This window comes from Meriones unguiculatus, chromosome 15, assembly GCF_030254825.1.
Source record: "Meriones unguiculatus strain TT.TT164.6M chromosome 15, Bangor_MerUng_6.1, whole genome shotgun sequence".
NCBI classification, from domain to species: domain Eukaryota; kingdom Metazoa; phylum Chordata; class Mammalia; order Rodentia; family Muridae; genus Meriones; species Meriones unguiculatus.
In genome coordinates, this window is record NC_083362.1 from 70,991,869 (window position 1) to 71,013,632 (window position 21,764).

The window sequence follows — 21,764 nt, forward strand, 5'->3', positions numbered from 1 at the left end:
AGCATTTCTTTGAAGGTCTGGTAGAATTTTATGCTGAAACCATCTGGCCATGGCTTTTTTTTTTTTTTAAGGGATACTTTTGATGACTGCTTCTATTACCTTGGGGTATATAGGACTAGTCAATCTTTCTACCTGATATTAATTTAATTTTGGTAACTGGAATCTATCAAGAAAATTGTTAGTTTCTTTTAGATTTTCAAATTTTATGGCATATAGGCTTTTATAGTAAGACCTAATGATTATTTGGATTTCCTCAGTGTCAATGGTGTCATTTTGATTCCTTGTACTCTTATTTTCTTATATTCTCTGAGCTTCATCATTCTACATGAGCAATTTGGTGTATTTTTGGTTCCCTCTGCGTGGTTTATTGTATCTTTGTTCCTCTTTAGCATCCTGTAGCAATGAAAATTCTCAGATCAATGATGAACAAGCAGAGGAGTTGGCCAGACTGTCACAATGCAGCAGAGGAGGTGGGTGAGACTCCATTTGCCAGTCAGCTAATGGATCTGCAAGAGAGAGGGACCCCACACATTCCCCATTCTGCTCTCCTCTTCACATACTCAGAGAGAAGAAATCCTAGAGGCAGCACCAAGGGTCAGAAATAATGGGGAGTGCAATGTGCAGTGAGGGAACAGATGAGTGGCCAGCCCTCTGCCTCTGGTGACAGAGAAGGAGCCATGTCAGCCTCCACCTCAGAGTCCCACAACCACGATGTTCACTCCAGGAGACCCTAAGCCTCCTTGACCTTCCTAGTTGTCTCAGGTGGCTCTCCTGCTGGGTTGTCCTCAGCCGTTCTGAGTCCACTGAGTCTTTCATTCTTTTCTACAGAAGAAAGTAGATCATCCTGTGAGCAAATGTCTGATGGGCAAGAGCCCCAGCATGGCTTGTCCTCACCACCAAGACTTGAAGCAGGTGAGTGATGGGAGCAGGCACTGTGTGCTCTGCAGGGGACTGGAGGCTGAATTCTGAGCTGGTGTTTCCTGCTGTGTTTGCTCTGTACACCCATCATGATGAAGAGATGGTCATGCCCTAGTTACAGCTTTTTTTTCTCATGGCATTCTGGGTAATTTCTGGGAGGTAAAATGTCTTGAGAAACATCATGAAGGAATCTCACTTTAGAAGAAATCTGGTGACAGGACACCAGTCTTTGCTGTTGTCATTTCACAGCTGCTAAGGCCATAAGATATTGAATCCATAGGATTTTTTTTCTAAATTCTCAGTCTCCATGGAAACCAAGGCTTAGCATTTCTATGCCAGTTTATCATTTTTATTATTTCTTTTTCTCAAACTTCTCCAAGTTTGTCCAAGAAGAAGTTTTATATCATATGACTGATGAAATTCAATGAAACCCCAAGCTGCAAGTTCAGTATACTTCATGTTACTTGGGCCATATATTTTCTCCACATCTTTTGGTAAATATGTCATCCCTTTATTCCTAAGTCTTTGTCAAGGGGAATTTTTATAATTTTAAGGCTCTGCATATACAGAAGTGATTAAGATTCTGTTATGTTTCAAAATTGACAAAGACAGGAGATCAGAGGTCAAATTTCCAGATGGTTCCCCATGGGATGTAGGTTTTCCAAGGCAGGTGGTTAGGTTCCTGTGGTCTGAACCCAAAGTGGAAGTTTAAGGGTCTTTATCCAAAGCAGCAAACTAAGATCTTCTGGAAAATCAGTTTGAGCTCTTCACTGCTGGGCCATCACTGTAGCTACAGCATAAGAACTTTCCATTCTTAGCTTCTCCTGTAGGAAGTCCATCATTCAAAGCTTGTAAGAGACAATTAAGCATTGTCTGTATTGAAAATATTTTTTCTGGAAGAGGACACTAAACCCAAATCCTAAGTCTACTTCATTAAGTTACAGATCAAAGGTTTGAGAGAATTGTGTCTATGGATAGAGATAGAAAAGAGACCATATATGCATATATATTTATATATACATTTATAAAATTTTCTCAAATGATTTTCTTTTTGTTTTTTCAAGACAGGGTTTCTCTTTGTAATCTTGGCTGTCCTGAACTCTCATTGTAGACCAGGCTGGCCTCAAACTCACAGAGATCTGCTTGCCTCTGCCTCCAGTAGTGCTGGGATTACAGGTGTGTGCCACCATGCCTAGCTTAAATATTTTTATACATTATCGTTTGACAGTATTCTTTTTGATTCCCCAATTCATCCCAGATCCTCTCCATAGGCCTACTCAGACAACTTAAGTTCTCTCTCTCCTGTCTTGTTCTCTTTCAAAAAAATCAAAACCAACAAACCAATATGACAAAAAGAAAAAAGAAAAGTGAAAAGAAAGAAAGAAAGAAAGAAAGAAAGAAAGAAAGAAAGAAAGAAAGAAAAGGCGCACACAGACACAAAACTATGAAGTTTGTGTTGGTCACCTACTCCTGGGCATGGGGCCGCCCTGGATGTGGTTGGCATACCCAGTGGCACTCTGCTGGAGAAAAACGATGTTCCCTCTTCCAGCAGGTATCAGTTGCTCATAGATTCTCAGTTGGGGTGGGACTTGTGCCCACTTCTCAGTGTTGGGAGAAAAGTTAGGATGCTGAATATTTCACTCAGATGTTAGAAAATTGTCCAGTGTTTCCAACTCACGATAGAGCTGTTGCCTACACAGTGTCATCACATCTAGTCAAATGCTGTTGGCCTAGTCTGATTATACAGAGACATACACAGGTGAACCTCTCAAGACCTCTTAAACACATCTGTGTTCACACAGTCTGGCAGTTCCATTTGCAGAAAAATTTCAGCCTCAAGATTGATGGGGTTTGTCAAAGAAAGCAATGTTCCCCAGAGAATGGTCCAGAGTTACAGTGACTGGAGGGGCATGGGAACACTGGAGACTCCTCTCTTGTTCTATAGAGCTCGCTGTCAAACTGGTGAAGTTATATGGTCTCCACATCTTCCTGGGTTCCCCCACCTCCTTGTGAACTGGAATAATTTGTGAAATTCTGCTGTTCATTAAGTGAAAGAGTTAGAATCATTGTGAGAGCACAAGGAGGAAGTGCAAGTTCTGTCATGGGAGATTGTGGCTTTGAGAGAAGATCCCCATGACGCATGGAAAGAGGATGCTCGGCTATAAATGTGAACAGTGTGTTGCCATGTGTGAAGTACTAGGCTCTCAAGAGATGCAGAGGCTAAAAGGGGGATGTGTAATCAATTACATGACAGTAATTGACTCAAGATTACATACACAATGAGAAAAAGAACTTATTTCTAGACTAACAAGCTGCCATGTATCTTTGCGACTGTTCTAAGATAAAGTAAGGTCAAGCTTCTTTGCACAAGTTGGCTATTGGCTGGTAGGTCCACATTCATTAGTTTTAGAAGCTGGCTTGGCTTGGGACCTCTGCTTCCATCTGTTTGTTTTATGTCATTATCTTTTAATATTCAGAAAGACTGAGAGAATCAAGACAGACACAAGGAAAAAAGACTTATTAAACGTTGTTGATACTAAATGAAGCAAGAATAAACACAGACAGCATATTTGTTACCTACTGTATCTACAAATTAAGATGGCAGTTTCTTGACATTGATCTGTGTGTGCTTCTTTAACTAGCATGACACAGAAATAAGAGCACAATGAGACAAGTTGCTGACCATACTGAGTCACATAGTGTGTTAAAGAACACTGTCTGTGCTGTGCACAGGAGGTCTAGAATTTACATCTGCAGGACACTCCTAGCAATTCCTCAGATGGGAACACCATACATGGAAGCTAGAGACCATCACTTCCGTATCTGAAGCTAAGTGAAGACCCTGGAGGGAGTGGGAGGAGGCACTGGCCTCAAAGCACAGGGATTCTAACAAAAAAGGCCACAGGTGGTTTCACTTGGAGCTTTGAGAAGCAGGTAGTTCAGGCACTGTAGACTTGGCAAAACAGAAGTGCTTATGAGTAGGCTGCCACAGAAGTATCACCCAAGCATTTGGAGGGTGGCAGATGCTGACTGGATGAATTTCAAATTTGTTTCACTGCCTATGATTGGCTAGATTTCGGGAGCATAGTTAGTAAATAGATAGGCATTGGTTAAATGGAAAGGATTTGAAACTGGTAAAAGTAGCAAAGGTTACCTTTTACTGGTTTTAAAGAACAGTTTTGTTCTTCACAATAAAATATAAAAACTTTACATTTTTCTTTACAGCTACACATAGAAAATTAAAGATGGAAAATAATGTGGATGGTGGAAAGAGAATGGTTCCATTGGATCTTGGTGGGATTGCCAGAGCAGGTGTTTTGTTTCTTAGTTTTCATTTTTCCAGAAAGCACTCCTCTGTAGTTCAGACTGTAGCTTGCTGTGCCTTCCAACAACAGTGGGGGCTCTTCTCTGTCTCTGTCTCAGAATCCATGGACTGCATTTTTTGGTTAGGATTAGTATCCAGGACGTAAGATCACCAGCTGGACAAAGGAAGGGGTGAGAAAGAGCTTGCTTTTCTCCTGCTGCTCTATGAGAGACAAGGAAACCATGCCCTAAAATAATCAAACAGATGCAGTTCTGACAAAGGGGGCAAGATGGGACAGGAAAACTTAAAAAGAGGAACAGAAAGACAGAGGGAGAATGTAAAAATATTTTAAAGGAACAAGAAGTGGGGTGGGACTAAAAAACTTGTAAAAAGGTTGTCAAATCCTTAGTATGACAATTAGAAGACCACAGTTCAAGGCTAGCTTGGGCTAGCCTGAGTTTAAGGCCATCTAGGAAAATTAGTTTACACCCTGTCTGAAAATGAAACAAAAAAGTCTGAGGGTGTAACTCAGTGGTAGAATGCTTGCCTAGCACGAATGAGCCCCCAGCATTGCAAAATTAATGACAAACAAATCAACACCCACAATTTTGTCCCAGGAGCAGCGCCATCCACAAGTGAAAAGACTTGTCCCTGTGTCATGTGTTCCCCAACATATATGGCAGAAGACCAGGAAGCAAGGATGGGAAGCAGCCAAGAAGGTAAGGAATAGATAAGGCTGCCCAGGGTCATGGGTTGGGGATGGCTCGTGAGTCCCACAGCTCCAGCTACAGTACTAGCTTGTGGTCCAGGCCTTCCCTGAATCCAGTGCTCTGCACCTGCCTGCTGGGAGCTGGAGAGAAGCAAGAACCCTTCACAGAGCCGTGTGCCACAGGATGGAGTCAGTTGGTCACATCTGGGTGAAAGAGAAGACATACACTTTTAAAACTGGCACTTATTTGCCTGCTGCCTTGATGTACTGAGTCACACCCACTCTTTCCTGCCACCCAAGTTGGCTGAGTAAACTCTTGCAGCTAGATAATAAAGTTGTTTTGTCATATAAGCCATGACAAAGGTCCCTGTCAGGTATGAGCTTGCAGCCTGTGAAGAGAAGAGTTCAGGTCAGCTAGTCTCAATCCACAGTGTATTCCCAACCAAAGTCCTCAAGAGTGTCAAAGAACTAATCAGGGCTTGCCCAGAAAATTACCTACAAAATTCTTATTTTATTTGTGCAAAAACATTTTAAGATTTAAAATGTTTCTTTGGGAGATGGGGGTCCAAAAATGGCCAGGACCCTACTTGGATTCCTAGTTGTCAGTTCAGTAGCCTTGGATTCTTCTAGGAGGGGGAAAGAAATGACAATCCAAACATTGATGTAAGCAAGGCTCTTGCAGTGTGGATGGTCCTAAGGTTTGTAACTTCTCTTCATTATTTCTTTCCTAATCACCATTTATTGTTTTCTAGAAGCTATGGACACTAGGAACAACATTACTGTAGGGGAATCCAGGAAGAGGAGAGGTAAGGAAACAATGAGTGTTTCCATGCTTTTGATGTAACAGAGAAGTCATTTGTTGCTAAGCTTGCTGCTGTGATAAAGGAGTAGGCTATAGTGACCTCCTCTAAAGTCCTCCTCATCCTTGGAGCCTGTTATATTAACGACAAAGGCGCTCTACACATATGATTAAGCTAAGAACCTTGAAGGGGGGAGTTGCTTTTGACTGTTAGTGTACAAGTGACCTGATCTTATGGGTGTCAAGAAGTGGGCAGTCCCTCCACCAACATGCCCAAAGACTGTGCTGTGGACCAAGCCGGATAGATGCTGCACACACAGGTCTATGTAGGGACTAAAGAGCACTGTGCAACAGTGGCACATGTGACCTTTTCCCTTCGAAATTTAACTGAGTCTATAAAGTATAAAGCCTGATTGTCCCTGACATCACTAAAGTGCAACTCACTGTGTTTGTATGAAGGAGATTTGTAAATGCCTGGCTTCCACACGAGTTCTGAGAAAACACATCCCTAGAAAATAAGCGTTGATAATAGTTGTGCTCCCCTGAACAGGACATTCTTTAGTCACTGAGAAGGTGGACGGCTGTCACGTGGTCTGGGGACAGCTGTGGATCCCAGTCCCAGCTCTGTGAACCATGTCCTTGGGTGAGGAAGGGCTCTGACTGTGGGTCATACATCCTATCTGCTCTCTGCCCTTGACCTTAACCGAGTGGCATCATCTCAGCATTCTCAGTGCGGGAGAACACTCCAGAGTGTGGTTCTGGCAATTCTGAAAGGCGGGTGTCATTAGTGCTGCTCTTGTCCCCAGACCTCCTGAGTGTGAGGCAGCCCCTCAGGTGCCTGGAGCTCTGCTCTAGTTCCTGCCACGAGACTGCACATGTCATTCCACGGGCTGCACCTGCAACTCTTGTTCAAACCATCTCATTTCTCACCTAAACCCAGGCCATCCAAGGGCCAGAAAGCAAGGCAGAAAATATTCACAGAAGGAGCCAGAATTACACTGGAAGCCGTGGGTACCAGAACAGAAGTGAGAATCTCAGAATAGGTCCATGTGTCACCAGCAGCCTCCTCCCTACTTCCTGACCATTATCCAGGAAGGGTAGAGTTTCTTTCTGGGGCCTGTTCCCTGCAGTGAGCAAGCTGCCCTACCTAAGAGTGTGTGCAGGGCATGAAGGACAAAGAATCAGCACTGGCATAGGTTTCCCATAAAAGAGCTAGGGGTGTTATTATCAGACTGCAAATGGTCCCAACAGCCAAGGGTGAGATCCAAGGACTTCTAGGGTCACAATGGGGCAGCCAGATTCAGCTGATCCAAAAGCCAAATGAAGGCACCACCGTCAAGAGGGTTTGGAAGTTCTAAGCAGTGTGCCAGGATGAACCACTTTATGGTAGGGTTAGCCCCTGAGAGACGGTCTGGCTTGAGCGTAAGGCTACTGTGCAAGCAATGGCCTCTGCAGGAGAAATTCAGGTAGAGCCTCCATTTCCAGAGACCAGTGCTACTCAGTCATAACATTTCCACAGCCCCCGCCAGTCATGGCTTCTCACAGGACTGAACAAATATTCAGCCCAGTTAGTTGTGTTCTGCCAGCTTGTGGAGTGGCCACATCTGCTCTCAGTTCTGTGTAACCCACTTGGGCAGAGCAGCTTTGGCATCAGCAGACATGGGCATCAGCTCAGCTAAGCTTGAGAGCCATGCCCAGGTGAGTCTTGATGGAAGTTTTCAGAAACTTGTTTCTAGCTTGCTGTAGACTGGACAGCAGAAGTACCGCTGGGTGGAATGTTCTTAGTATGTCACCTTCCTTGGAAGACCATGACAGATTTGGTGCTTCCACCCTTGTCAGTCCTGGAGTCGCTGTTGACTCACCCAAGATGGGCATCTCAGATTGTGACTGCTCCAGCCAGCCACAACCAGTGAACAACCACAGAGACCCTGTTCCAAAGAAAGTGCAAGTCAAGGATTGACATGTAGAGTTGCCCTCTGACCTTCACACATGTGCACTGGCATGACCATGCTTGCACTCATTCAAACACATGAGCATGCAATAAGCACATCCTATATTTCAGCAAACATATGGATTAAGAAATAATAATGATCCCTCATCGTCATCATTAGACAGATTCTCCAATCCTCCAGACCTGTGGTCACATGCATTTGGATAATTCAAGAGAAAAAAAAAAACTGCAACAGAAAGATCCTATGAGGCTTCCTAAAGTTTCCCCACCACCACTCCAGCCCTTCAGGTGCTAGATGAAACACATGAGGGTCTCATGTTACAACTCTAAGAAAGTGGAGACTAATTAAAGAAAAAGGTTCCACATGGAAGTTGAGAGCATTCTTCGCCTCACAGTGTAGCATGGTCTCCAGCTTGAATTTGCATGGTAGATAAATGCTCCAAAACTTCTCATTCAATCAACCTAAGGCACGAGCAGGAATGAGCTTTCTATTCTTCAAAGGTGTTCAAGGGAATGTACTCTCCTATGACCATAGCCCAGGTCACACAAAGAACTGAAATTTAACTGTGCCATCAACCTTCACACAACTAAACTGTTAAGAATTTTGCCTCATTTCTGGGAACAGTATCTGAGTACTGCTGACATATAAGACCCAGAGAATTATGTTTATAGCTCTGAACAATTAATTTTATCCTTTTTGTTTGTTTGTTTGTTTTGAAGGAAGAAAGAAAGGCCACAATCAGTCAACACGAAAATGGAAGAGGCCACTAACTGTAGGCCCAAAAAGTAAGCAAACAGAGCGACAGAGTTAGAGCTGTCGCTAGAGTTTATGAAAGTCTTCCCCATTACACACTTGGGGGCCTTGAGTTTCTGAGCCATGATAGTGTGTGTGCACGTGTGTGTTGTACTGACACAGGTGCATATGGCTACACATACTTGCCCCCACATGTATAGCCTGAGGAGGGGGGAGACTGTCCTGTTCTGTCTTGCGCATGTGCTCTCTGCCTCCCTCTCTGTTTCTCTCTGTGTCTCACTGTCTCTTTCTCTCTCTCCCATATTCCCCTGATAATTGCCAGTCAGCAACCACAGGGAGCCTATTGTCTCCAGTCCCTTAACACTAGCATTATAGGCACATACCTAAGCATTTTTAACATGGACATTGGTGTCTAAACACAGGACATCATGCTTGCAAATTTATGCTCTTAAGCAGTGAGCAATCTCCACCGTCCCACAAAAATTTTACAGTAAGATGTGGGTTCAGATACTGTACCAAAGGATCCTGACACTACGATGTCTTTGACAAATGGTTTCATTCTTGTACATGTGGTGGTCCAGAGCGAATGGCCCACAGCTGGAAGGAAGGTGCTGTCATCCTCAGTATGAAATATTTATTGACATGGAAAAATGTTTAAAAGAAGGATGGATGAAGCAACCCGGCCACATGTGCACATGTGCGAATATGTGTGTGTGTGTGTGTGTGTGTGTGTGTGTGATAAAAAATTTTCTTTTTTTGGACATATGTACCTGTGAAAACATTCATTTTTTTGTCCATAAATTCATCTCTTTTAATAGAAGTATGTGTCTGTCTGGAGAGAGAAAGGTGTACTTAGACATGGAAACATAGATGATAGTCCATGTCTGCAAATGTGTTCATTGAAGGGCCGGTGAGATGCTCAGCAGCTAAAGCGCTTGCTGTACAAGCATGAGGGCCTGAGTACAGATCCCCAACACCCACATGAAATTTTGGGCACAATGCACACATCTGTAATCACCCGCTGGAGAGGCAAGTGCAGGCAGATTCCTCAAATTTGTTGACTAATGAGCCTAGCCATATCATGAGCTCCAGCTTTAGTGTCAGGCTTGTGTCAACAGTTAAGGTAGGGATCTATCGGGGAAGACACCAAACTTGGATCTCTGGCCTCCACACATTCAGGCTCACCCACACATATACAAGGGAACTCACTCTTATACACACATATGCAAAAATGCATGTATTGGTTACTGGAATTGATTTGGTGTCTGTGGTTTTATTTGTTTTTCAAAATATTGAACATGCTCAGCCTTTGTCACAAAAGGTATTCTTTAGAGAGATACACACAGCTAGGAAGATACACATGGTGGGGGGAGTGGGAGAGGGAGGTGGAAAGAGAGAAGGGTGGGGAGAGAGACCAACTTAAACAAACCTATCATAAATATATCTACATGGTGATGTTGCCATGTTTCATACAATCTTATCCCTATAAGATAGATATATTTACAAACAGACCCTGATGCATGATTTTAGGAATGAACTAAGGGATTTCTTCTTTCTAGAGAAAAGCTAAATGCCATTTTCTAAATGACTATCACTTTGCATCAGGTCCATAAGTAGGCTTTGGAATCCCACTCAATATTAATTTCATGAAACTAAGAGTCTTATGGTCTTGACAATGATCCTCCTGTGCTGTTGAATGATGTGTATATTTTTGTTCAGAAAAGAGAAAAAAGAGTGGTTACATTTTTTTTAATGCATATTTTCACACCACAAAATTTGGGTAGTTTTTGAAAACATTTTCATGCGTGTCTCCTTGTGTGTAGACAAATAGATTTCTTTCCAAAGTGTTAACACAATTGAATCCTGCTCACACTCTGACTTCTGAGTGGAAAAACATGGCTCCTTGTCATGAGCTCTCTTCCACAGGGCATGGAGAAAGTGGCCTGATGTGGCTGATGCCTCCCTTGCTCCTTCCCCTTTTCACCTGTTCTCTGCTCAACTCTGCATTTGGCTGTGTCCCTCCCAGGTGGCAGCAGAGCTGGTGGCCAGGCAGCTACCAGGAGAAAGAAAAGGAAAAGGACTCCAGGATGCTCTGCCCGGACCAGGGGTAAAATGGCTTCTGTGGTTCTTTCTCTTCACCCTCTGAGCACACAGAGATTTGGTAAAGTTTGGGGGAATCTAAAGCCTTAAAAGAAACAAACAAATAACCTACTTAGACTAACTTGTCAATTGAGAGCAGTGTTGATGATTATTAATATTTAATATTGATTTATCTTATAGTTAAACACCGGTTATTCGTAAACCAGCTGTATACCCAAATTACCATACATAGACTAGGATTTATTTAATTCACTTAGAGCACAATGTTGGGCAATAATTACTCCATCCATCCTAAACCTCCAAGCCCACATAGCTGCCTCCCATTTAGATTTCCCAAATTATACTTGCTTTTTAGTCATATCTTAGGTCCAGTTCATTTCCCTCATATTTCCAGGTTTCTGCTCATGGATCTCTCTTCCCACATCCTCTTTCTCCTCCCCTCCAGACGAGGATGTCCCACCCTATTCTCTCCATTGCTCAGCATTGCCCGGTTGTTTTCATTGGCAACACAGAGAACAAATGATGGCATGTTTACACAATCTTGAGACAGGTGAAGCTTAGAATAAGCATCACAATGCAATGTCCAGATTGAAACTAGATAGTGGGGTAGAGAAATCAGCATTTGAATGAACAAGGGTAAATTGTATACATTCCACAAGAACATTATATCAACAGAGCAGCAAAATCAAAGAGCAAAGTTGTTTGAATCAAGGGTGTGAACTGTATTTATATTATCAATCTTATCTGTCCTAATTTTTTTCTTCCCTTAGAGTTGAACCTTACTTTTATGTAAATGCTTTCCTCTCATGTCGGATATTAAAATGGCCACATTTGGTGACTTGTAAGCAAAAACCAGATCTACTCTCTCACACTCCTTTTCCTCCTCCCTTTTGTTGAATTCTTTCTCATCTTGGGCAGGCCCTGTAGCTTTCTTTTTTTTTAAGATTTATTTATTTTATTTATATGAGTGTTCTATCTGCATTTACACCTGCCAGAAGAGGGAATCAGTTCACATTATAGATGGTTGTGAGCCACCATGTGGTTGCTGGGAATTGAACTCATGACCTTTGGAAGAGCAGACAGTGCTCTTAACCACTGAGCCATCTCACCAGCCCCGGCCCTGTAGCTTTCTAGTTCCTTTTCAGCAGCGACAGCCTTTCACAGCAGAAGCTGAGAGCCCTTTCTGACCGATAACCAATTTTTGAGATAGGAAATGTCTGAAAGAACAAACAGCAAAGGAATAAACCTTGATGCTTTCTCTAATTTAAAGCACATCGTCTCCTTCAGCCTGGACAAGCCCTAGACCAGGACATGAAAAGCAGGGCTAGCACCATCCCATTTCAGTGTCCCCTGAGACTCAACCTCTATTCCCTAGCAGCTGGTGTGGGCCGAGCCAAGTTGGGTTGAAGAGAAGTGAGGTGACTGGTGCTTGTTCAGGTTTCTTATCTGATGGGCTTAGCTGTGGAAGATACTGGAGGTAGAGCATGCTCGTTCTCTCTCCCATGAGATGCTTCCATCACTTCCACAGTAGGAAAAGGGGAGGGGCCAGACACCAGGGTGACCTCATTAAAAGAAATACAGCTCTTTTACTGGGGCCTGGTGTAAGGGGCCGTGCTGCTATGATCCAATATCACTAATGTGTTCTGTAGTCACAAAGGGGGTTTGCCACTTTGCCTTAGGATGTGCAGGACCCTGGGGGACCAACTCAACCCACTCAAATGGAAAAAAAAGGACTTTACAGTATTTTTACCCCACTGGAACTCTTATGTCATTATATGAGCAGACTAACAGGTCACTTTATTTGGCCTGTACTAAATTGAGGCCAACTACTGAACCTTCTATAAAAGTTTTGAATAAAAATCAAGGAATTGACAAATCTGTCTTACTTGCAAAGTTTAAGACTGACCATAATAACTATTTTAAAATGACTTTAAATCATATTCTGACCATGATTATATTTATGGTTTTTTTGATGGTGTTTAAGATATTACAGTGTCAAAATGCCCCTGGATGTAACAAGAACTCAGTTTCCTTGCTCATCTCTTCTGCTTGGAGATAAAATGTAGTAGGAAATGAAATGTATCTCGATCTAAAATCCAAATCTCTCTATACCAACCTCTTCTCCATAGGCTAGAATAGACATCAGTGTTTCCTTTTTCTCTTCAAAATGTGAGGCCTAACCATGTTCAATAAAAGGTAATCCACCAGACTTTCTAGTCCCACAAAGAAAAAAAACCACACAGAATTAGAGAGAAAAAGATCTCTGTATTTGCTGGGCCTGCTGAGCCTGTTGCCAGAGCTTTGGCCCAAAGTCAGGCTGGAGTAGAGGAGGGACAGTTGCAGGAATGAGTCAGATGAAAACCTTCCCAATGGGCAATGAGTCTGAGGCCTCAGAAGAAGGAGGAGGCATGGGGTATTCTCAAGCATGACTCAAAGACTGGGTGGCATCTTGAGGGTGGAGGGGAAGAGTCCCTAGGAAAGCCACTCCTGAGTGGAAGACCTTCTGTTGACTGGTAATCCCACCATCCAGAGAGAGTAAGCAAGAGTGTAAGTTTCCATCACAGCTTTATGTAGCTGAATTAACCATGGAGACACTTCCTGTTTACTCAAAACAAAACAAAACCAAGAAATCATACATGGGATCTGTTTGAGAAGGCTTCTAGGAGAGAACTAGGCACCACAGTCCCTTTTTATACTCAGAGGAAAGCACTTTGATACAATAAAGTTCATCAAGAAGTCAAAGTTTTTTACCTCCACCACCTGTCTGTGTTATCCTCAGACACACAAAAGGAAGTGAACTTGGCAAAAACATCCTGCCTACTGTTTCAAACAAAAGGAAATGAACTTGTCAAAAACATCCTGTCTATCTCTATCTCCAGGTGAAGGCCAGGGTGGAAACATGTTTGTTTGTTTGTTTTTCTGAGAGCTCAACAACAAAGCATCCTGAAAACAAGTGTCTCTCCACAGGTCTCCCTTTTTTATATTTTAAAAATTGACCATCACTTAAGAGCTATGTAGAAGAAGATTGTGCCTGTCTTAGGTTGTCTCTCTTGAAAGATATATTCTTTTTTTTTTTTCATAGTTTGGAATTGTAGGTCTACACCATATTGAGCTGCCATGTGGGTGCTGGAAATTGAACCCCACTCCTTTGGGAGGACAGTGCTCTTAACCACTGAGCCATTTCTCCAGCCCTGAAGGATATATTCTTTTTTTTTCATTGGTACATGAATTCCATCCTTCATGCTCTTTCTTAGGTTCAGTATTCTTCAGAGAGATCTGACCCATATTTGACTACCAACCTCCACTAGGGTAGACTCTGGAGTTTAATCTTATGCAGATCAGCTTTCACATTCTAAAAGGCATTGATTAAGGTTTTAATTATCACTGGTAGGAGACATGTTCCTAATATGAGTAATAAGCCAAGTCCTATAACATTCCATAAAAGTGACTTAAAAGATGACCCCTTATCAGAATACCGTGCCTGAGAAACATTCACAGGAATCATAAAAAAAAGGCTGTCAAACAACCAGAATATATTGTCCATTTGAAAGCTTTGAAATACAGTCTGTTAGTGTACATTGCTGGCAAGAAAAATTAATGTTTGACTCTTATATAAAAATGTTATCATTTGCCAAACAACAAAGCATAAGGAGAACATACATAGGCAGTTACAGGGCCTCCTAAGAGTTTCTGAAGCAAGCTTCCAAATATGTGTCTGCTGAAAACTAGAATCAGACCGAAGTCCCATAGTCAGGCCTCTTTTTCCCATTCTTCCTGATTTTTTTGAGAATTGTCCTGATTACCAGATCAATCAAGTCCAGTCACATTGTATCTAAGAAGTTTCTCTGCACAATATCTTCTCTTGGGAGCAGAATGAAGCAAGGGTGTGTCACAAGCACAAGTCCACAGCAGTAGGAACATCCTCCTTCCAGGGAACATCTCCTGCAAATTGAACCAACTTTTCTGGGATCCACCTGGCTCCTTCAGTATCCTGCAGAAAAACACAAACATTCCTTCTCCCCAAATTAATGCAGGGTTGGGACCCTGCCATCTTCCAGTAATTGGAGCTTTCCATTTCACCTGGGCATAATCATCTTTGGTATTAGGGTGCTACAATCAGTCAGCCATGGAACAGCCTCTTATATCCACATTAAAAAAATTTTAAGAGAAAACATGATTAAGATTTTGGGATATGACTCCCTCTTTTTTATTTTTTGCAATTGGTTCTTAAGAGATCTATGGGCATGCTCCACAATTCCTTGACCTTGAGGATTATATGGAATACCTGTTTTATGATTTATGATTTTATGATTTATGATTTGTGCACAAAAATGCTGAAAAGCTTGACTAATATATGCAGTACCATTATCAGTATTTATAATGGGAGGAATGCCAGTTATAACCAATGACTCATACTGAGTTTGGTGGCTTCTCCTGCTAAGGGAGTTGTCATTATAAATCCTGAAAAAATATCAATTGTTACGTGAACATATTTTAACTTTTCAAATTTTGGGATGTGAGTAACAACTATTTGTTGTTTAGAATGGATCCCACCCTAGGTTTTAAGTAAGTTAACTATATGTTACAGATTTTAAAAATACCCAATGACCAATAATCTATAACCAAGACATAGTGAACTTAGTAAACTTATACATTCAAGACAGAACAAATGACCTTCTCCTGTCAAACATTCTCTTGTTAATTGCTTCCAGTCCCCTGGGAAGAGAACCTCAGTAGACAAGGACTCTAACACAGCTTGAGTAAAAGGTGCTATAGGACTATTTGGAGAGCATGCAGTTTTTAAAGCTTTTAATTGTTTAAATGATATAGGAGAATGGACTCTCACCATATTACCCTGTCCATCAGGGTGCTCTATAACTGGAAAGCCATAAAACTCAGTTATATCTTCTTCTTTCTGCCTAGCTTGTTCTCCCTCTAACTCTGCAATCTCATCAGGATCTAAGTTATTCTCAAAGTCTTCTTCTAACAAAGAATTATCATTAAGAGGGACATAAAACTCTTCTGGAAGAGCTGATGGTTTAATCTCATTATGTCCTAAAGTCTCCCACATTTCTTTCCTCTTTCTCTCTTACCCTGAAAGTTGTACTTTCAGTCCCGTGCCATATAGACAGACTATTTCTAATTAAATTCCATTCAAAAAACATGAGGCTGCTGCCTTGTCCATTTTTACTCTCGAATTTTATTCACTGTGCCCTTTTCACTTCATGATCTAAGCTGGCCAACACCCGCATGTCCTTCACTACTTCCCAATATGTCAGGTCCCTGTTCAGGCACCAGACTGCTGGAGAGCACTGGCAGATTCAAACAGTTCTTGAGTGGGGAGTGAGGATTGAAAGAAAAAAAATAAAGACACTACACATGGGCTTTCTTAGAGAAGGCTTCTTGTAGAAAACTAGGCACTCAGTTTATTCCACTGTCCGTTTTTATAGTCAGAGCAAAGCACTTTGATACAATGAAGTTCATGGAGAAGTCAAGCTTCTTTACCTCAACCACCAGTCTGTGCTCTCCTCACACAAACAAAAGGAAGTGAAGTTGGCAAAAACATCCTGTCTATCCCTGTCTCCAGGTGAAGGCCAGGGTGAAAACATGTTTTTTTGCTGAGAGCTCAATAAGAAAACATCCTGACAAAAAAGCGGCTCTCCACAAGAGCCCTAGACAACTACAGTACTGGCTCCACTGACCTGAAACTCTCAAGAGTGGAAACATTCTCTGGCACACAGGGTGTCACCCAGCAGTGACTGTACACTCAGGTGTACAGAGTGCTAAACAGAAACCTAGGTTTAAGCTTTTTCTTCCTTTGACCTCATAGACTTGGTCCGGTTCCTTGTCTCTAACCTCAATTTCTTTATTTCTAATATGAGAGGGTGATTTATGTTAACCATTCTCAGTCCACTGCAGTCTAAATCCCACCCACCTCCACCCCCAGCCCATCCAGGTGTCTGCCCTGATGACAGGCAGGGCAAACTTAGCTTCTCACCTTCCAGGAATTTGCTTGAGGAATTTTCATCTCTACGTCTGTGGAATTGAATCTCTTCCCTTCCTGTATAGTTCTTAGATTAGTCTAGAAGATTCTGGGTTTCTCTATCAGCAACAGATACAAAAAACACTGTTGTGAGTGAGAAATGGAGAAGAGCAGACATAAAGAGGATGTAGAAGTGATCTCACCCAATTCTACTAGGTTGCTGCTCATCTCCTCTCCCTGCTCACGCAGTCAGTGCTCAAATGGAGAGAAAAGAGGAGCATCTCTGGCCACCATCTTTAGTCAAACAGCACAGTTAGACAACTCCAGTCATAACCTGACAACAGCCATGTTTCATGGTCATGTAGCAATCAGTGTACTAACTAGCAAAGGAGTTAGGACAGTTTTATAGAAGCCAAATTTCTTTGCTAATCCTTCTGTTTTTCATGAATCAGGGGTAACGTGTTTTGTTATTATGTATCCAACATGCCACTTGGAAGAATGACTTAGAAACTAAAGATAGGAGCAAAATGTCCCATGTTTTATCGAAATAATTCCAAAGGGAGGAGGGGGAATGAAAACTACAAAGTGAGGTCAGAAGAATAAATCCTCTTTTTCAGTTCTAAGAAGGCACAGAAATACAACTGCAGATTTCAGTGCTGAGTTGCTTCCCGTGACATGTGGTAACTTGAAAGGAATGTTACACAAGGATAAATTCAAGCAAGGTAGGTCTCATGACTTGTAGTAATTAAATGAATGAATGCTGGGTTATTTATTATTAGCTCTAAGTTATCATGGCGGAAATTTCACTTACATTATCTCAATAACCTCACCATCCATCTTTCAGCCCCCATCCAGTGCCATCCACCTTAACCATCCTCATCTGGTCTGCCCTCCATGCATAATCCCATGGTACTTACATATATTCTTCATCTGGGCCATTTCACACCACTATTTCATTCCTTCCTCTGGGCCCACGTGCTGTTTTTCTCCACCCTAATCCTTTATGGTCAAATAACATGATATTTCATTGTATATACATATTACACTTTCTTTATTCATTCATCACTTTGGATTATTTCTAACTTTGGCCCTAATGAGTTAATACTGTTGAGAATATGAGGAGAACATGTGTGAGAATATACACGCTCAGTTTGGGGGCAGAAATACCCAGAGGTGGAATTGCTGGGTCTTATTTTGATTATATGTTAAATATTAATATATTAATTATATATGTAATAATTATATATATAACACATAATATATAATTATATATTAAACCCATAAGGAAACACCAAAATGTTTTTGGTGGTGGCTACACTGTGTTATATTCCCAGCAGCCATGCCGCAGGCCTCCAACTTCCCCAAATCAAAAGCTGTTATTTCTTCTCTTTTTCTTTTTTTCTTTTTGGTCATCCTGGTGGGTGTGAAACTGTGTAGTTGGAATTTTTTTGTATTTTCATAATAATGAAGAAGTCGAACATACAACTGGCTTTTTAACATAAAGTATATTTCCACTGAATGATATTTCACTTATGTTTGATTGTGTCTACAATGACTACAGGGACAGGCAAACTTCTGTTCGATATTCTCATGAAACTTATCCAATTTATGGTGCCATATAATCCTGAGTTGCAGGAACCAGCCGCAGTCTTGGCTCCAAGCTTGCCTGGGGCACCTGAGCCTCTGGTTGTTCTCCATCCTGAGACCCCAAGATCAGGCTGAATCCACTCACAATGTAGAGTCACTCACTTGCCTGACTTTTCCATTTCCAGGTGGCCCTGAAGTAGTTTTACCAGGTGTTTGATGATGATGATTATCATTTTTTCATGCATGACAGTCAAAAAATACAGATGGCTTCATGAAAGCCCTGTCAGGGAGTCTGAGGGCTGAGCTGGAGATTCATGAAGCCTGAGAGGACACCTGACTCCTCTGCTATTGACATCCAGCACAGTTTGGGTGGCTCTAGGTCTAGCATGGTTGGAGGCCTCACATCTGAGCTCTATGGGCACAGCAGAGTCAGAGTTAACCAACTGTGGTCTTACAGGGACCTCTGTGATGTCCATACAATGTGAGGATGGAAACTGGTTCACTCCTCAAGAATTTGAAATTATGGGAGGCCATGAAAGAGCAAAGAACTGGAAATTGAGTCTGCGCTGTTATAACTGGCCCCTGAAATTTCTGATCGAGGTATTGTAAAGGAAGGGAGAGGGGTCAGCGCTTCTTATTGCATCAGTTACAGATCAAATAGGTATGGAGTTAGGGGAAAACCCTAATATCAGTTAGGTTTCCCTGTCAGTCAGGAGAAGGCACCCTACACTCATAGCCTCATTGCTGGCAGGTACACCCTTGGCAGTGTTGCAGACCACAGATACAGAAGCTCTGAGGTGGGAATGGCCATTCTGAATAAGGTTATTGCAAATAGATTTCTGCATTGAAGCCAAAGAAAGAGCTGACAAACGAATGGAAGACAGGCTAGAGAAAGAAGGGCATGCAGAGTTCTGACTAGGGCTCCTGTGTGGATATAGGAAGATGTATTGTGTGTTTGGCATAACCTATGTTTTGAAGTTGTTGGTTCAGGACTTTAATACTACCCTAAACAGCCCAAACCCAAAATTTACATAAGAAAGCAGTGATGTCCTTGAAGTTAGAGATGACAGTAAAGACTAGGCATAGTGGTGGAAACCTTTAATCACAGCACTTAGGATGCAGAGATGAGAGGATTTCTGAATAGCAAGTTCCAAGATAACCAGAGCTTCATAGAGAGACTCTGCTTCAAAATAATGAGAAAGAAAGAAAGAAACAAAGAAAGAGAGAGAGAGAAAGGAAGGAAGGAAGGAAGGAAGGAAGGAAGAAAGAAAGAAAGAAAGAAAGAAAGAAAGAAAGAAAGAAAGAAAAAGACAGTTGACATATATGATCATTCCACCATTATTATCTGGTGTACAGGGAAGGACCCAAGACTTCAAGTGAGCTAAAGAAAACTAAACTTCAGTTTGAAGCTGATCCCAGCATTCTTGTTCTACTTTGCTTCCTGTGCTGCTATGAAAAATACCACAACCAAAAACAACTTGTTGAAGGAAATGGATCATTTGGCTTATAGAGCATAGTCCATTGTGGTGGGAAGCCCAGGCAGGAATTTAAGGCAGAAATATGGAGGCAGGAATGCATTCAGACACTACAGAAGAACACTGCTTACTGGCTTGATCCTTGGCTCCTGTTCAGCTGCCTTTCTTACTCAGGCTAAGTACACCTTTCTAGGGATGAAATCACCCACCATGGGCTTAGACTTCCTATATCAATCTACAGTCAAGAAAATTTCCTTGCTGGGCAAGGTGCATGCCTGTAATCCCAGCACTTAGGGAGGTAGAGGCAGGCAGAGCTGTGTGTGTGCAAGCACAGTCTGGTCTACAAAGTGCGCCCAGGACAGCCAAGGCTATATAGAGAAACCCTGTCTGAAAAAAAGAAAAAGAAAGAAAGAAAAGAAAAGAAAAAAAAGAAAAGAAAAAAGAAAAAAAAAAAAGAAAAGAAAATGCCCTCACAGAATTGCCTATAGGCTATCTAAGATAAACAATACTTGAACTGATGTTTGCTCTTCTTAATCATGTCAAGCTGACAACCCACTAACCAGGACTATGCTATTAGAAACAGTCTCTCTCAGATATGATTTCATCATCTCTCTATCCAGCAAGTCTGTATTTGTCCCGGCTACTCCTGGACCCTCAGCTTCCAGAGATCCTTCATTAATTGTGTGAGATTGGTTCTCTGTGGGGGCAGTCATAGCACACACCTTTAAGCCAAGAAATTCTGAGGCAGAAGCAGGTAGATCTCTGCGTTCAAGGCCTCCATAGTGCAAGTAATATGACCAAGGGTTATACAGAGAAATCCTGTCTCGAAAAGGAGATTGGAGAGAGAGAGGGAGATTGTTTTATTTTTCTATGAGCTTTCTGTCCTCAATCTTCCTCCCCTGCCAGGTTTTCTATCCTTGTGTGTTCCACACTCATCAGAGAATATGATACCCTGTACTCATGCAACAAGTGAGTGCGGGCTGGCTAGTCCTGGTATAGAAAGTTAAGCTGAAGTGTGTTGGGTAGGACCAGAGAGGATGTAATGGTTGAATCAGTGATTCAGGGGGAAATTCTCAGGGCCTCAGGAAGATGCACCAGAGAAAGAGGGATGTCAGGAGGTCTTTCCATGTGCCACAGTCTTTCAGATGTAGGTGAGGAGAGGGAGGAGTCAGACAACTCAGATCTGAAAAGGCCATAGAACATCCAGGCAGAAAGTTTTGGAAGGAGGTTGGAAATGCCAGACTCACACCACTGAAATACAGAAACCAACATACTCAGGTCCTTTTATCTTGCAGAGAAACTTTCTACCCAATCCTCCACGAAAATATGCCAGGAAAAGAAAGGTGAGTTCTCACCATGTGGTTTTATACACACAGCATGTTACTTCATGGTGTCTCAGTTAGGTCGTTATATACCTAAATCACTTCTCATTGTCTCCTCTACCTTTCTCTTTTCTTGTTTTGAGCCAGAGTCTCCACCCACAGTGCAGTGTGGATGGTATAGCTAGATCTTCCTTGAACATTGACTCCTTTGAGCTGGAGATGTGAGAGAGATACCAACATAGACGTCGGTGGGCCACGAGTCCCTAGACACTAGCTTCATGCCTCGCTGAGAATTTGAACTTCAGGCTTGCATGTTGTTTGTCATTTGCATTATCATCCAGCTTGTTTGAACTCTAAACTGCTGGGATGTTTCATCCACCCAGCTTCCTAGAAAAGCTACCATTTCACCTGTCCAATGAATGCTTTAAAGGCCAGTGCCTCTACCTTTCCCCATGTGCCAAAAGTGTCTCAGTCTGGATCAATCAACTGAGCTAGAAATGCCCAGCCCATGTAATTCATCCTTGTTCCTATGTACAGTGTAACAAGGGAGGTGTTTGTCTCTTATTTTGTTGTGTCTTTTTTGTAAGAACAGAATTCCCAGAGAAACAGAATCCAAGATCTACTTTCACTTTCATAAGTTATTCAGGGCCTCTATATCTGCTCAGTGATTGGGATTCTGGAAACTTCCATGTCACTGATAGCATCACATGACAGCTTCCTAGCCCATGACAGGATTGTTTAAACTCCCTCTTTTGATTGTTTTGTGTCAGAAAGTCCTGGATACTTTCTAGAACCGAATTTCTGTATGGATGTGGAGAGCCGGGGTTTGGTTGCCATGGCGCTGGCTTCCGCCCTCAAAACT

The 21,764-nt window shown here is 42.1% G+C and overlaps 1 protein-coding gene across 6 annotated transcripts in view; it reads left to right on the forward strand.

Annotated features, from left to right (window-relative positions):
• LOC132648110 (nuclear body protein SP140-like) overlaps positions 1–21,764 on the forward strand; it is a 45,843-nt gene that overhangs the window by 17,847 nt on the left and 6,232 nt on the right. For 2 of the 6 annotated variants that reach the window (XM_060368740.1, XM_060368741.1), the window contains exons 7-15: positions 390–470; positions 829–912; positions 4,840–4,941; positions 5,684–5,737; positions 8,402–8,467; positions 10,462–10,596; positions 17,136–17,240; positions 18,563–18,705; positions 20,876–20,923. In XM_060368740.1, coding sequence (XP_060224723.1) covers positions 390–470; positions 829–912; positions 4,840–4,941; positions 5,684–5,737; positions 8,402–8,467; positions 10,462–10,596; positions 17,136–17,240; positions 18,563–18,705; positions 20,876–20,923 — 818 coding nt within the window. The other 4 variants (XM_060368743.1, XM_060368742.1, XM_060368745.1 and 1 more) reach the window with 4 other exon arrangements.